This window comes from Stegodyphus dumicola, chromosome 3 (assembly GCF_044657685.1).
Source record: "Stegodyphus dumicola isolate Sdum_Otavi_A_Nest chromosome 3, ASM4465768v1".
NCBI classification, from domain to species: Eukaryota; Metazoa; Arthropoda; class Arachnida; order Araneae; family Eresidae; genus Stegodyphus; species Stegodyphus dumicola.
In genome coordinates this window covers 142,238,552-142,251,500 of record NC_140770.1, presented here as the reverse complement: position 1 = coordinate 142,251,500, position 12,949 = coordinate 142,238,552, and the positions used below count along the sequence as shown (strand labels likewise).

Here is a 12,949-nt window from a genome sequence, read left to right as displayed (position 1 = left end):
GTGAGTGGTTGTGATCTTTTGGTTGCTGATGTGATGATGGTGTCAGCGACGTGCTTGTGAGAAGATGTGATTTCACACTTTAGGAGACTCGATGTATTGACCGCCGGCGAAAGATACAGGTGTTTCAGCACAGCTGTTACAAACTCTCAGGAGAGACAATGGAAAATCACATAGCAATGCATGGTCGCAAACGCGCAGTAGTGACGACACAGAACACTGGAAAGGAACACAAACAGGATGAGAAAACATATTTATTACACTTATTGCAGCAAAAATGTCGGAATCTTACACATTACAGCCTTGACTTGTGTCTCCCCGTGAATGCAACATACATTAATTCGGCAGGGATGGCCCGGTACACTGGCCAGCAAGATCGCTGAACTTCACCTACATTGACTACTTCCTCTGGGGGGTATGTCAAGACCCTAGTATACGAAACCCCGTTACTAGTGCTAAAGAACTTGCTGCATTCATCGTACAACTACTAAAGAAGTCCGGGACATGTCCGGTATTTTCCAGAACATCGGAACTTTCATGCACCAGAGGTTTGAGGCTTGCATCATGGTAGGGGGTTGTAATTTCGAACACTTTCTTTGACGTCTGTTTTGTTCTTATTTCTTGGTTTTTGCTGTACTAAGCATAATAAACATGTTTTCTCACTTTATTTATGTCCTTCCTTTCTTGTGTTTTGTGCTGTTACTGCGCGCGCCAGGAAAGCGCTTCCAACCATGCATTGCTAGGTGATTTTCCATCGTCTAGGTGCACTTATCTCTCCTGAAAATTTGTAACCTCTATGATGAAACACCCCGTAAATTTATTGTCCATGTGTGTTTTCTTTGAATGTCTGGAGGATTGTTAGTAAAGAAGAAAGATAACACACAGTTCATCTCACTCTGTATTCGTGCTACGCCCAATACTTCAGAGTTTCCGATTACATCCTTTGTTTATTCGTTCACCTTGTAGAGACATCGGGGGTTTTTTTGAAGCAGTTAAAGTGAAAAATCAGCAATGTCCTCACAGGGACTCGAACCACGAAACTCTCGACCGAGGGTGCTGACCATTACACCACGAAGGCATGCTAAGAAGAGCGAGAGAAATACCTTATATACTCACCCTTTTAAGCAGAAGAGAAAAATCAGCAGTGACCTCACCGGAACTCGAACCACGGACCTTTCGAATACGCGCCGAGAGTGCTGACCATTACACCACAAAGGCATGCTAAGAAGGCGGAAGAAATACTTTATAACATTATCTAATCTTTTAAATCATCTTAAGTTTTCCCAAAAATCTCTAAACGCAATGCATCCTTTTTTTAAACATTTGTTTAGCTTTCTCCTCGCCGACGAGCTCTTCTATGATAATCAGAAGTTATGAATTCCATTTTGGGAGACATTTCGAGTATAATTAGAGCATAATAACAGCGAGATTTTGTTTTTTTTATATATCTAGAATAGCCTCTATTCTTATTTCCGTACTCCTTGTTTTTTTTATTTTTTTTTTATTTTTTTTATTTTTTATTTTTTTTATTTTTTATATATAACAGAATGTTTTCTAAGATGAGTGCACTGATTTTCTGCGTGATGGTATTATTTCTTTTCAGTTTAAAAGTAAAAAAATATGAAGATTTGAAAATGCAATTGATATAGAGCTTCAGTTTCCTCGAAAACACAATTTGAAACTTTACCTTAGAGATCATCAACGTATTATTCAAAATTTCAAATTATTTTATTTTTTTATGTCAAAGCACTTGAGAGCTATCGGCTTATGGAGAGGGGTGCCATCTGGAAGGTATTTCGGGAAACTGACTCATATTCATGTTAAACGTGAGGAAAACCTTGAAGACATTCATGCAGCGTTTCCATTCATCAGGATTCACACAAATAGTGCAAAACGTTCCAAGAATACTCAAATATATGTGTTTGTCAGTGTGTTATATTCATTGTCATCATTAATCTAACTTTTTGCCAAAAAAGGATTTACACCACGTTAAAAAAAGAGGCTCAGGCTAAAAGGAAATGGAGCATGATCTGGTTAAAGTAGTGTACTTTGCTTCTGGTTATTTTTTTTTAATTCTAGGATACTTATTTTTTGTTTACATGCCTGAAAACGTGTTATGAATGAGCAGATTATATTAGCAGAATGTTACCAAACCTAAAATAAATATGAAGCGTATTTTTTATTGGCAAGTCCAAGCTGTGTTGAGGGATTATCTGTAGTTTCCATCTTCATCAACGCAACTGCTTAGACGCTTGGGAAAAAACAAATTTATTACTATATCACCTGAACATGTACATCAAAATTCATAGTCCAGTTCGTTAGAATATGCAAATGAAATCTCTTGTTCTGACTAGAGATATGTTAATAAGATGATTTTCTTACAGCAGCATTTTATTTAAAACAAATCTGGGACTACATATCGGTCAACACAGTTTGCAAAAAAACATATAGTGTAACACAGTGAAGTCAAAAATATGTCCTGATTTCAAGCTAGATAATTTTTTCCCCTGATGATTTCTGTTCAGGCTATTTTGTCTCACATTTTCTTCCTATTGCTAATATCAACAGTTAGCCATTTGTTGAAGAGAAATATGATACTATAAAATATATTTAAACCTAAAATTATGAATTTTCTTTTAGGGAAACTCAATCTTCCGAACTTCTGGAAAGAGCAACGCGAGATATTAGAGATCACTTTTCGAGTGCTGGAGGTTTTCAACCTCGAAGTCTTTTTATAGCCACCTGGGACGAAGTGGGCCACTACGAAAGAGGAGTAACTAAAGTAAACTTCCCCCTTACACAATTTTTTATATTTTAACGATAGTTAACTGAAGTTATTGTACTAATACTTCAATGTATTTAAACTAATTCTTTAATGTATTTTTGACCCCTAGACTTATATAAATTCTCGCTAGTAAAGTGCACAAAAGCTGCAACTTTACAAATAAAACTACTATCATAAAGGTTGGAGACGTGTGTGCAAATGACAAAGCAGTTGAGCTGCAAGTGGGTAACATTGACTATAAGTTTCTTTTAAGTCATGGTGAAGAGTTTACTAATGAGGTCCTTATTCAGCTAAAGCCTTTCGATATCTTGATGAAACACTGTACTAGTTCAAACGCCAACTCCAGACATTCAGAAATTTTCAACAAAAGGAAACCTCAGATAGTTCATTGTGCCATGACAATACAATGATTGACATGGTGCTATCATGGCACAGTTGCTAGTGTTATGTCAGTCACGGCTGTGTAATGCCATTGTAGGCCACGGCACTATCATAGCATCATGGTATTGGTTTCCCAATGGCATGACTGTACAGCAGATGTTAAGGCTACAAAATTATTTTATAATAAAGAGAATTTTATGAAAAAACATAGTGAAAAATTTGAACATGTTTCTTTTTTCATAAAAAAAGGTAAAAAATTTGGACTTCAAAACGAAACCTCCTGCAAACATTCAAAAGCTCCGACATGATTGTAGATCTACTCACCAAACCACTAGGCAAGCCTGTGTTCGAGAAACTTCGAGAATCGCTGCAAATGGCGATGTTACCCATCACGTAGGGGTGTTGGTATGCAACTAGTGATGGTCTGCCGCCAATAGCACCATAAACGGTATGATCTGGACAACCTGCAAAGGAGTTAACTGTGTAACTCGCTTATTCTTTACTCTCTTCTTTACTCACTCCTTCAGGAAAGGATAGTGATATTTATTTTTACTTTCTATTTTATAACTCCCCTTTCGATATGTATTTAAATGCTAACAAATCTTAATCTATTTTCATGTAAATAAAATGTGTTTCACTTACAATTTCCGTCTACAACCTCTTTTTTTGATTATAAGTTAATTAGGTATGATCTCGTATTTTATTCTCTACTTTGATTAATTTGTTGTGAAATTTCGAGGCTACAAAAAAGTTTTACAACATAAACTAAATTCCATCTTACAATGAGCCTGACGAACTCTCGCACAGGCGTGAATAAATACCAGCACAGAAGAAGGGTGAAAGTAATCCTTTATTAAATTCAAATAGTTAACAGAAAGGTACGATCTTCGTGCGTGACAATGGCACCGTCAACTTGCGGTGAAACTAAAAACGTAGAATATAATTCAAGTCAAAAATCTACAATACGTAGTGCTGGATTAGCACGTAAGTTAAGCCTAACAGGTTGACAGGCGTGATGATAATCCGAAATGACCGTAACAGGGAAACAACAATGAAACGTACGCTGGCTATCGAAAACACGCTCTGAATAAACTCAGAGTTTCATCCGTTTAAATATGCACTTCACTTAACTTTCAATTTACATCCTGGCGAGAGAATGTGTGGTGGTGTATTTAATTATGGCAAAGCACACGAGGGCTAACTGCCTAACGGGAGGGATGCCTTCGTGGAGGACTTTCTAAGGGAAACTGGCTCGTATACACGTTACACATGGGGAAAACCACGAAAACACACATGCAGCCAGCCCGTTCGCGGGATTCGAACCTCGGACCGAACTACCAGTGTTTAGCGACTTTACCGCTCGGCCGTTGGTGGGCTGGCGAGAGAATGTGAGGGGGAGTTGAGAAGTTCAGTAACGCTATCAAACTTAAAATAGATTTGTTAGGCAAAATAAGGTAAACCCTTCATGCTTACATAAAAAAAATTATATATTTTATTAAGAATATTATACAGTGCTAATCTGAATAAAAGCCTTAGTTCATTATATCAAGAAGAATATTTAAATCTGAGTTTCATTTAAGGTTGTTGAATGTTCAAAACTCAACGCAACATTGTTTGATTTCAAATTCTTGGTATTTTAATTAAAGCTGCCATAAAGCAATAAAACATAAGCACTAAATATTAAGAGCAACTTCTGGTGTTTAATCATATAACTGAAGTAAGCAGACTTTCTAAAAATTTATGATAATTTTTTCCCCATAGCTGAATACATTTCAAGTGGTTATAGCTTCTGACGGTGATGATTCCTACGCTTATTTCTTGTACCCATCCGGAGGTGTGCAGTGGATTCAAGGACAAGGAAAGAATCCAAATTTACCCGACGCCCGAGCACAAGCTGGATTTATGTCGGGCGATGGCAGGCTTTATACCCTTAGAGGTTCTGGAACTGAACAAGCTCGGAATTTCGACAGGTAAAATAGCTTAAAATTTTAAAATTAGGCAAGAATGCAACTTTAGGTTTGCGTAGATTCCCTGTCAGTTTCGAGGGCATCAGACATAAGTTACTCTTCTTCAGGAATAAAAACGTTTTCTTTATTCCTAAAAGAAGAAGGCTTGCATAAACAATTCAACTCTCATAAAATTATCCAATACACGACACCACGAATTTTGTTAATAGTGGGATTATTTTTGTGCTACTTTAAGCATCTTTGTAATGAATACAAATATCTAATTAAATTCCTAATGAGAAGCAGATCACAACTTATAACACATCCATGGTTCAACTTGACTGTATTTATTACTAGCAGCTTCGCTGCCAGCCTTCGTCTGACTTTTAAATGTACCGGAAAGCTAGCTTAAGGGAACACCAAACGTTAAATTTAAAAACTGCATAGAATTTTACTCTGCAGAACAACTTCATAGAAAAAAAGTTATTACGTATAACAAAATTACAATGAAATAAGCAATAGCCCTTAATACAAATATTAATTATCTTAATAAATAAATTAACCAACTTCCATTTGCAAAATCTTAAGAACTCAAATGGTATAAAGGAGGTTTAGAACTTTGTTTCCTAAAAAAATCACTCAAAACCTTTCAATATCTTAAAAACAGTGAAATAAGCAATAAATAACATAAAAGAATTTTAAAAAAATTCTAAAAAGAAAAGTATAATTAATGATATTTTATCATATATTTTCAAGAGAAAAAATTAGGTACTACTTTGGTAGACGGTTGCACGGATTTTTGTCGATTTTAATTGGCGCAATTGTTGGCGCGGTTTTTATAGTCATCAGCCATCTTGAAAAATGCTGTTTTTACGTATTTTACGCACATAGTAAAGTATTAGAAACTTTAAAAAAATAAATATCGTTAATTTTTTGTTGAAAACGTTGTTTTTTAAGGTGGCTTGCAAATGTAAATAAATACAGTTACTAAGAGTATAAAATGCTAAAGTAAGGTTAAATTATTACTTTCATATAATAGAATAAAAACACCGCTATAAAAACATTGCGCCAACATTTAATTGGATTAAAATATTGCTTAAATTGAATATCGAATTAAAAACATCATACCAACGTTTAAAAGAATTAAAATATTACTTAAATACTTTAAAATAAGTTTTATAGGATTTAATTATTTAACATTAAAACATATGTGGCAATAAATATCTCAGGAATTTTTGAAAACTTTGTATTAATTTTTAATAAAAGTTGACGTATACAATTATTAAGTAAAATAAAGTTATGTACTTACATTTTTTTAAAGTATTTTACCTGTCGTATATTGATAAGTACCAGAAAGAAAAAACGATCTTCATCTGTGATCCACATCTCTCGCACTTCATTGGAGAAGCAATTAGCGACGTTTTCTCCAAAAATTTAAAATAAATTTCCTCTGACGCTATTAACAATTTATAAATAAATCTTTGATTAGGAAAGCCAGGTTGGCCAAAATAAGGTCTCAAAGGACAATTTTTTTTATTCCGATACCAGTAATTCTTGGTAATTACCAATAACAACATTCATCTTCGAAACGGACATATCCATTCCATTTGAAATCTGAGGAATTCGAAGATGAATAATAAAATTTTACAATGGTGCGGTAATGCACAAATATTCAGTAACCAATAAGGGAGCTGATTACATTACGCATAGAATTAAAATTATTTAAATAATCATTCATAATAAAATAATTTTTAACACAAATGCAAAATTAAATTGTATTTTAATATTTAACAGCCATAAATAATGTTTAAAACATTAGATTAAATTTATAGATATTAATAAAACCAATTACGTTTTAAGTAAGGTGACGTCATTGATTACATCATCCACAACATAAAATTACATAAAATATTATAAACAACAAAATTTTTATTTCAAATAAAAATTCAAAATTAAATTGATTTTTAATATTTAGAAGCCATAAATAATATTTAAAACACGGAATTTATGCATAATAAAACGCATTATTTTTAAAATAAAATGACAACAAAGTATCGGTTACCATAAATAACTTATCCAGCAATGGGTTTACTATAAGTCGTTTTACTCGCCAAAAGAAAAATTACCAAAATCCATGCAACCGTCTACCAAACTAGCACCAAAAATTACAATGAAATAAGCTATATCCCTTAATACAAATATTAATTATCCTAATAAAAAAACTTTCCGTTGAAGAAAAAAAATCATGCAAAACTTTTCAATATCGTACAAACAGTGAAATAAGCAAAAAATAACATGAAAGAAACTCAAAAGGAAAAATTCCGCGCAGAATTTTACTCTGCAGAACAACTTTATAAAAAACATCAATAAAATGTATTATATATATAAAAAAATGGCAATGAAATATGCCAGTCTCTTAAAAACAGTGACATAAGAAATACGATGAAAAATTGTTGCCAAACCCATATTTCTAAAAGAATGAAACTATTGAAAATGATACGATTTCATCAAAAATCTATCAACCACAATAAGAAAGGAAAATTGTTGCCAAAATCACATTTGTAAAGATGTGAGATGTGAGAAGTGTACTCGGAAGCTTCATTTAAAATTTTTTTAAAAATACAAAAAATTATCATTTTTCCAAAATTCTTTTAGTATAAGCAGTCGCAAGGATGAAAGTTTAACGTGTCCAAAAATCAAAGAAAAGTAAACCGTACATTTTTAAACATAAACTTTTTTAGAAAAAATCCCGTTGAAAAGGTGTTAAGATCACTTTGTTAAATAAATTCGTATTTAATCGATTTATTGAAACACGAAATTTATTTTAAGTCCGTAAAATAGCTAATTGCCTACATTTCATGACGATGTGAAAATGGAGTGCGTAGAGTAAAATCTCGCTTTCCTACAGCCCATTATGCCTCAAAATGACGCGATTTCGTCACAAAACATGAAATAAAAAAATTTGAATTCGAATTTCGAAAACATCGCTTCGAGGTGCACTGGCTCTTGTCTAGATGCACCTATGTACCAAATTTCGTAGCCGTGGGTCTATTAGCTTACGCGCACCGCGAACGAAAGACACACACACACACAGACAGACTCTTTGTTTTATTATATGTAGAGAAGATGTTTCAGTAATGTTTTCTCAGCTGTAGTTAATTAAAGCCTTAACCTTTAACTACTGTGACTTAAATTGTCGCATAACTACTGTGAGCGGTCTCTCAGATCACTTCTGCTAAAAACAATATCTTATATCTTATATCTAATATTTATTTTTCTTATTTGAATAAATGTTATTTAGTTTCATATATTTAACATTTTCATGAAGATATAAAGAATTTTTATACTTAAATCAGTTAATTAACATAAAATATATACTATGATAATAATTCCTTCGCTTACGTATCTGGATGGAAGAAGTAAATTTTAAAATTCAACTTTTTTATTTTACATTAAAATTTGCGATAAGAATGCTTTAATAAGAATATAGAAAATTAATTTTTATTTTAAAAATTATAATTCGAGTTGATTTTTATACATATTTTTCTACTGCATTGTAGAGACACACTGGGTCTTTGCATGCTATACATTTGTAAGCTGTTTTCCGCTTTTTGTTCGGTGGACAAATATTAGCACTTTCCTTTTTTTTTTTTTTTTTATCTAATTTATCGTCTTTTATCTCAATGTTTCCTTCATCCTCATTTATTCCAGAAACTCTTCTTATTGTAACTTTGAGTTCTTTAGGTAAAAATAATGAAGTTATCCTCCGTTTTACATGAGACTGCACCAACTGAATTTCTAATGAAATCTTTTCGTTTCATTTTCGGAGCCAATGGTATAAGACTGAAATAATACGAATGCATTTATTGAGCAGATATCCAAGTTTCTGAAGAATATTGTCATTGGCCAACGTCGGGTTCGACGAGCAATTGATTAGATTGAACGAAGAATAATACTGTGACTACGAGTTCGAACACCCTTGTTGGGCTCTTGAATAGACCATTTGAATTCTTTTTTTCAATAAAAAAAAATCTTGTAGAAGGAGAACATGGATTTTCATTTTCATCGGCAGATATTTCTGAATGTGTCGTGGTTGCTCTCAATAATTTCATCATGGGAACTTTTAACAGAGAACTCTAAATTAGACCAATTTCGAACTATTTATTCAATTTGGTCTTGGGTAAGATATATAGAACGTCTTCTGCACGCATATGAACCATTTCAGGAATATTTATAAAAAAGCGAAATATGTAACAACAACGAAAAGTGAACTTTATCGACCGAAATTTGAATCGTATCCGCTGTGATCAATCTCACAGACCGCTGAGGGGGGGGGAACATTTTTTAAACATAAAAGAAGAAATAGAGCCAGCCAAATGCAACTTCATATGTGACCTTGGACAACTGGTTTAGGAAGGTACTAAGAATGGCAATACCCATTAATTATTCTAAGAGGTGGAAGCATTTAATGGAAAATGTCGCGCGGTCTGAGAGACCGCTCACAGCAGTTAAAGGTTAATTAAATATAAATAAATAGCTTTAATCGAACTTGAAGAGTTTAAGTATAATCTATTAAAAATGTTTTTTGTAGATATATCAGTAAGCTTTATTTAAAATAATCAAGGATTAAATGCTTATTAACAGAGAATTTCAAATAAGCAGAAAATTTGCAGTACTAATAGACTTAAGTTACAACAAAATATATCAGTTATTTCTGATAAGACTCAACAAATTTTACTTTTACGTACGATTTAAGTTTACCGCGACATGCTCCTCTAAGACATATGCTATATATAATCAGACTCGAAAGTAGTCTGTGGCTACTACATGCAGCACAAATATGTAAAGTTAGCAAAGAAGTTATCTATCACTCCGCTTCAGAAGTAAGTTTCATAACTTTAATTATTCATTAACAAATGCTTAATTTGAGTTTTTATTTTTAAGCATGTAAAATATTTATTTAACATTGTGAAATGAATTATTATATTGCTCCAAGTTAAAAATACGGCCAGACAATAAGCTGACCTTGTATTTTTTAAGCTATTTACACCCTCCCCCCCCCCAAAAAAAGAAGGAATATGAAACTGACTTATAATACTCTGTTAGCCGAATTTCTTTGAAAGGTACTACATGCTGCGATATGCAGATGATTACCATTTCAGCGCATGCACAAAGGTATGAGTAATGCCATCTACGCTGTTTACAAATGAGAAAACTGTACAGTGCGTTTCTTATTTGAAAACCGCATTTGAATGTTATTTGTGTGAAGGTCTTGTTATGCCTCATGCAAGAAAGAAGGCGAAACTTCTACCAGCACATGTCAAAATTCAGCAGGGCAGGATCGTGGCTTGTTGAGACTGCGGTTTATTACTTCTCAGCATTGCGTTCGCATTAGACAGGATACCATGACTGTCTGGCGAATATTGGATCGATGGGTACAGGAGAGCCATACTGAAAGCTGTGCGGGATCTCAGCGGCAGCGGGTAACTAGCTTTCGGAGAGGACAGACATGTTGTACAAGACGTTACGTACCCGAACCAAAAACTTGTCCTGTGTGCAGGGTGACTATTGCCTATTCGGATAGCTATAAGTTGGAGCAAGGCTGGAAAGTGTGCATACCTGAAGGTGTGTTAGGTTTCACTGCGTCTTGTTAACTGTTTTTGCATCTAATGGTTCTGTGAGACTAAAGGTGCATCCAAGAGATAATAAGAGGTTTTGTTAACAATAACAACATTTATTTACAAGAAAATATACGAAAATTTCAATCAATTAGAGATATATTATTAGGCATCTCTGCCTTCCATGTCCTACACCTTTAGTATCCTGCCTGCCACTGACTTTTAGGACGAACGCAGCGCCCTCTAGTCAGAATGACTCCTGAAATACGTAATACTCCTCACCTGAACTCACTTGAGTTCACTTACCATTCAATTTTAACTAAATTTACATTCAGGAACCATTTAAAATTACAAGAATAAAAATATAAGTAGCATATTATATCAAATACAAGGCTTCAAAATTATTCAGTGACTTAACATACAAAAACCAATTACACTTTTAACTTCCAAAGAAAATTGTTCAAATATCAAGCATTAAAATATAAGCACAATTAAACTATCATTAATACACAGATAGAACATTAACAAGTTGCAACTCAATTAAACTAACACAATTGAGGATTAATTTCCAAATTATACACAGAAGCAAACAAATTTTTAACTTGATCATTATCTATCTGATTCCGCCATTTTTTCAATTCACAATTTGCTTTTTTAAAAGCTTTGGCGTTATCAGAATATATAGTGGAACATAATCCTCGACGAGAAACAAATCGTCGGAATCCTAACAAAATCAGCACTTATGTTAAGAACTACTTCTAAGTGGATAGCTCTTGTCACTGCACAGCTGAATATAAGTAAATAACACTTTGAATTAAAATCACGAATAAAAAATGGTCCGGCAAAATCCACACCGCATACATCAAATGGTGGATGCTCTTGAATTCTATCAGGCGGTAAAGGGGCAACCACCTGCATTCCAGATTTCACTCTGAATCGTCTACAAATCAGACAGTTATTTAACACTTTTTCACGAATTGACGACCTTTAACAATCCAGAATTGTTCTCGTAAATGTGTTAAAGTTGCATCAACACCTAAATGGCACATTTTAGTATGAGAATCACAGATAAGTAGTTCAACAAATTTATCATTAGATGGAAGAAGCCAAGGATGTTTGGCTCGCATATCGTTACTTGAAAACTGTAAACGTCCCTTTAAACAAAGTAAGTTATTATCATCAAGTTCAGGATTCAAATTAAATATGCGTGAACTCTTATCGATAGTTCCTTTAGAAAGAAGTTGGGTAACTTCTGTACTATAATGTTTGAATTGAGTAGCTTTGATCCAAAAACGCAAAGCTTGCTCGAGTTCTGGAGCACATATAGGTCCATTTAATTTTGTAGAATTAGGTTTAGAATTGTGCACAAACCTTTTAATCCAAGCAGTAACACGCAGTAATCTACTTAATTCGCTGAAATCATTAACGTCCAGTAACGACGACATAGGTAAGTTTCCATTAGCTGAACTGGTTACCATGGAATTAACCAGTGCAGTCCGTCGCTCTTTCACTATAACGCGTTCATCACAGATGTCATTAAAATGTTGTAGCGATTCTTGAAGAGGCTACGAGTAAAGTGGTTTAGACAACCAAACAGGGCCTGACCACCACAGAGAAGTTGTAAGAATCCTCCTAGCCGATTCTCCTCTAGTAGTAAGGTCTGCGGGATTGTCAGAGCCACTGCAATGGTTCCAACACTCTGGTAGAGTCAGCGACTGCACTTGAGCTACTCTGTTGGCGACAAATGGTTTCCATTGTTTAGAAGATCCTTTCAACCAATGAAGGACGATCTGAGAGTCGCTCCAAAAGAAAATTTGTTTCACGAAATTAGGAAATAGACCTTGTAAATAATTTCCTAAACGTGCAGCGAGGAGTGCTGCCATTAACTCTAATCTTGCAAGAGTCAAAGTTTTTAAAGGAGCAACCTTACTTTTTGACATTATAAAGCTCACTTTGATTTAGCCATTGCAATTCACGTACCTTAGGAACGCAACAGCCCCATATGCCTTGGGACTGGCGTCACAAAACACATGAAGAGAAACTTCACTTATTTCTACACTCTCAAAAAACCTTCTTTCAATAGATACTGATTCAAGTTCACAAAGTTCAGAACACCAGGTTCTCCATTTATTTTGTAGGTCACTTGGCAAATCTTCATCCCACTGTAAACCACGTTCCCACATCTCTTGCAAAATAATTTTCACAGTGACTACAAAGGGACT

At 34.0% G+C, this 12,949-nt stretch overlaps 1 protein-coding gene across 1 annotated transcript in view; it reads left to right on the top strand.

Moving 5' to 3' along the window:
* The window catches only part of Ndg (Nidogen), a 112,068-nt gene that overhangs the window by 22,091 nt on the left and 77,028 nt on the right, over positions 1-12,949 (top strand). Inside the window, exons 3-4 of the mRNA XM_085813388.1 lie at positions 2,638-2,779; positions 4,925-5,133. Of these exons, the coding sequence (XP_085669514.1) occupies positions 2,638-2,779; positions 4,925-5,133 (351 nt within the window). The remainder of the gene's footprint in view (positions 1-2,637; positions 2,780-4,924; positions 5,134-12,949) is intronic.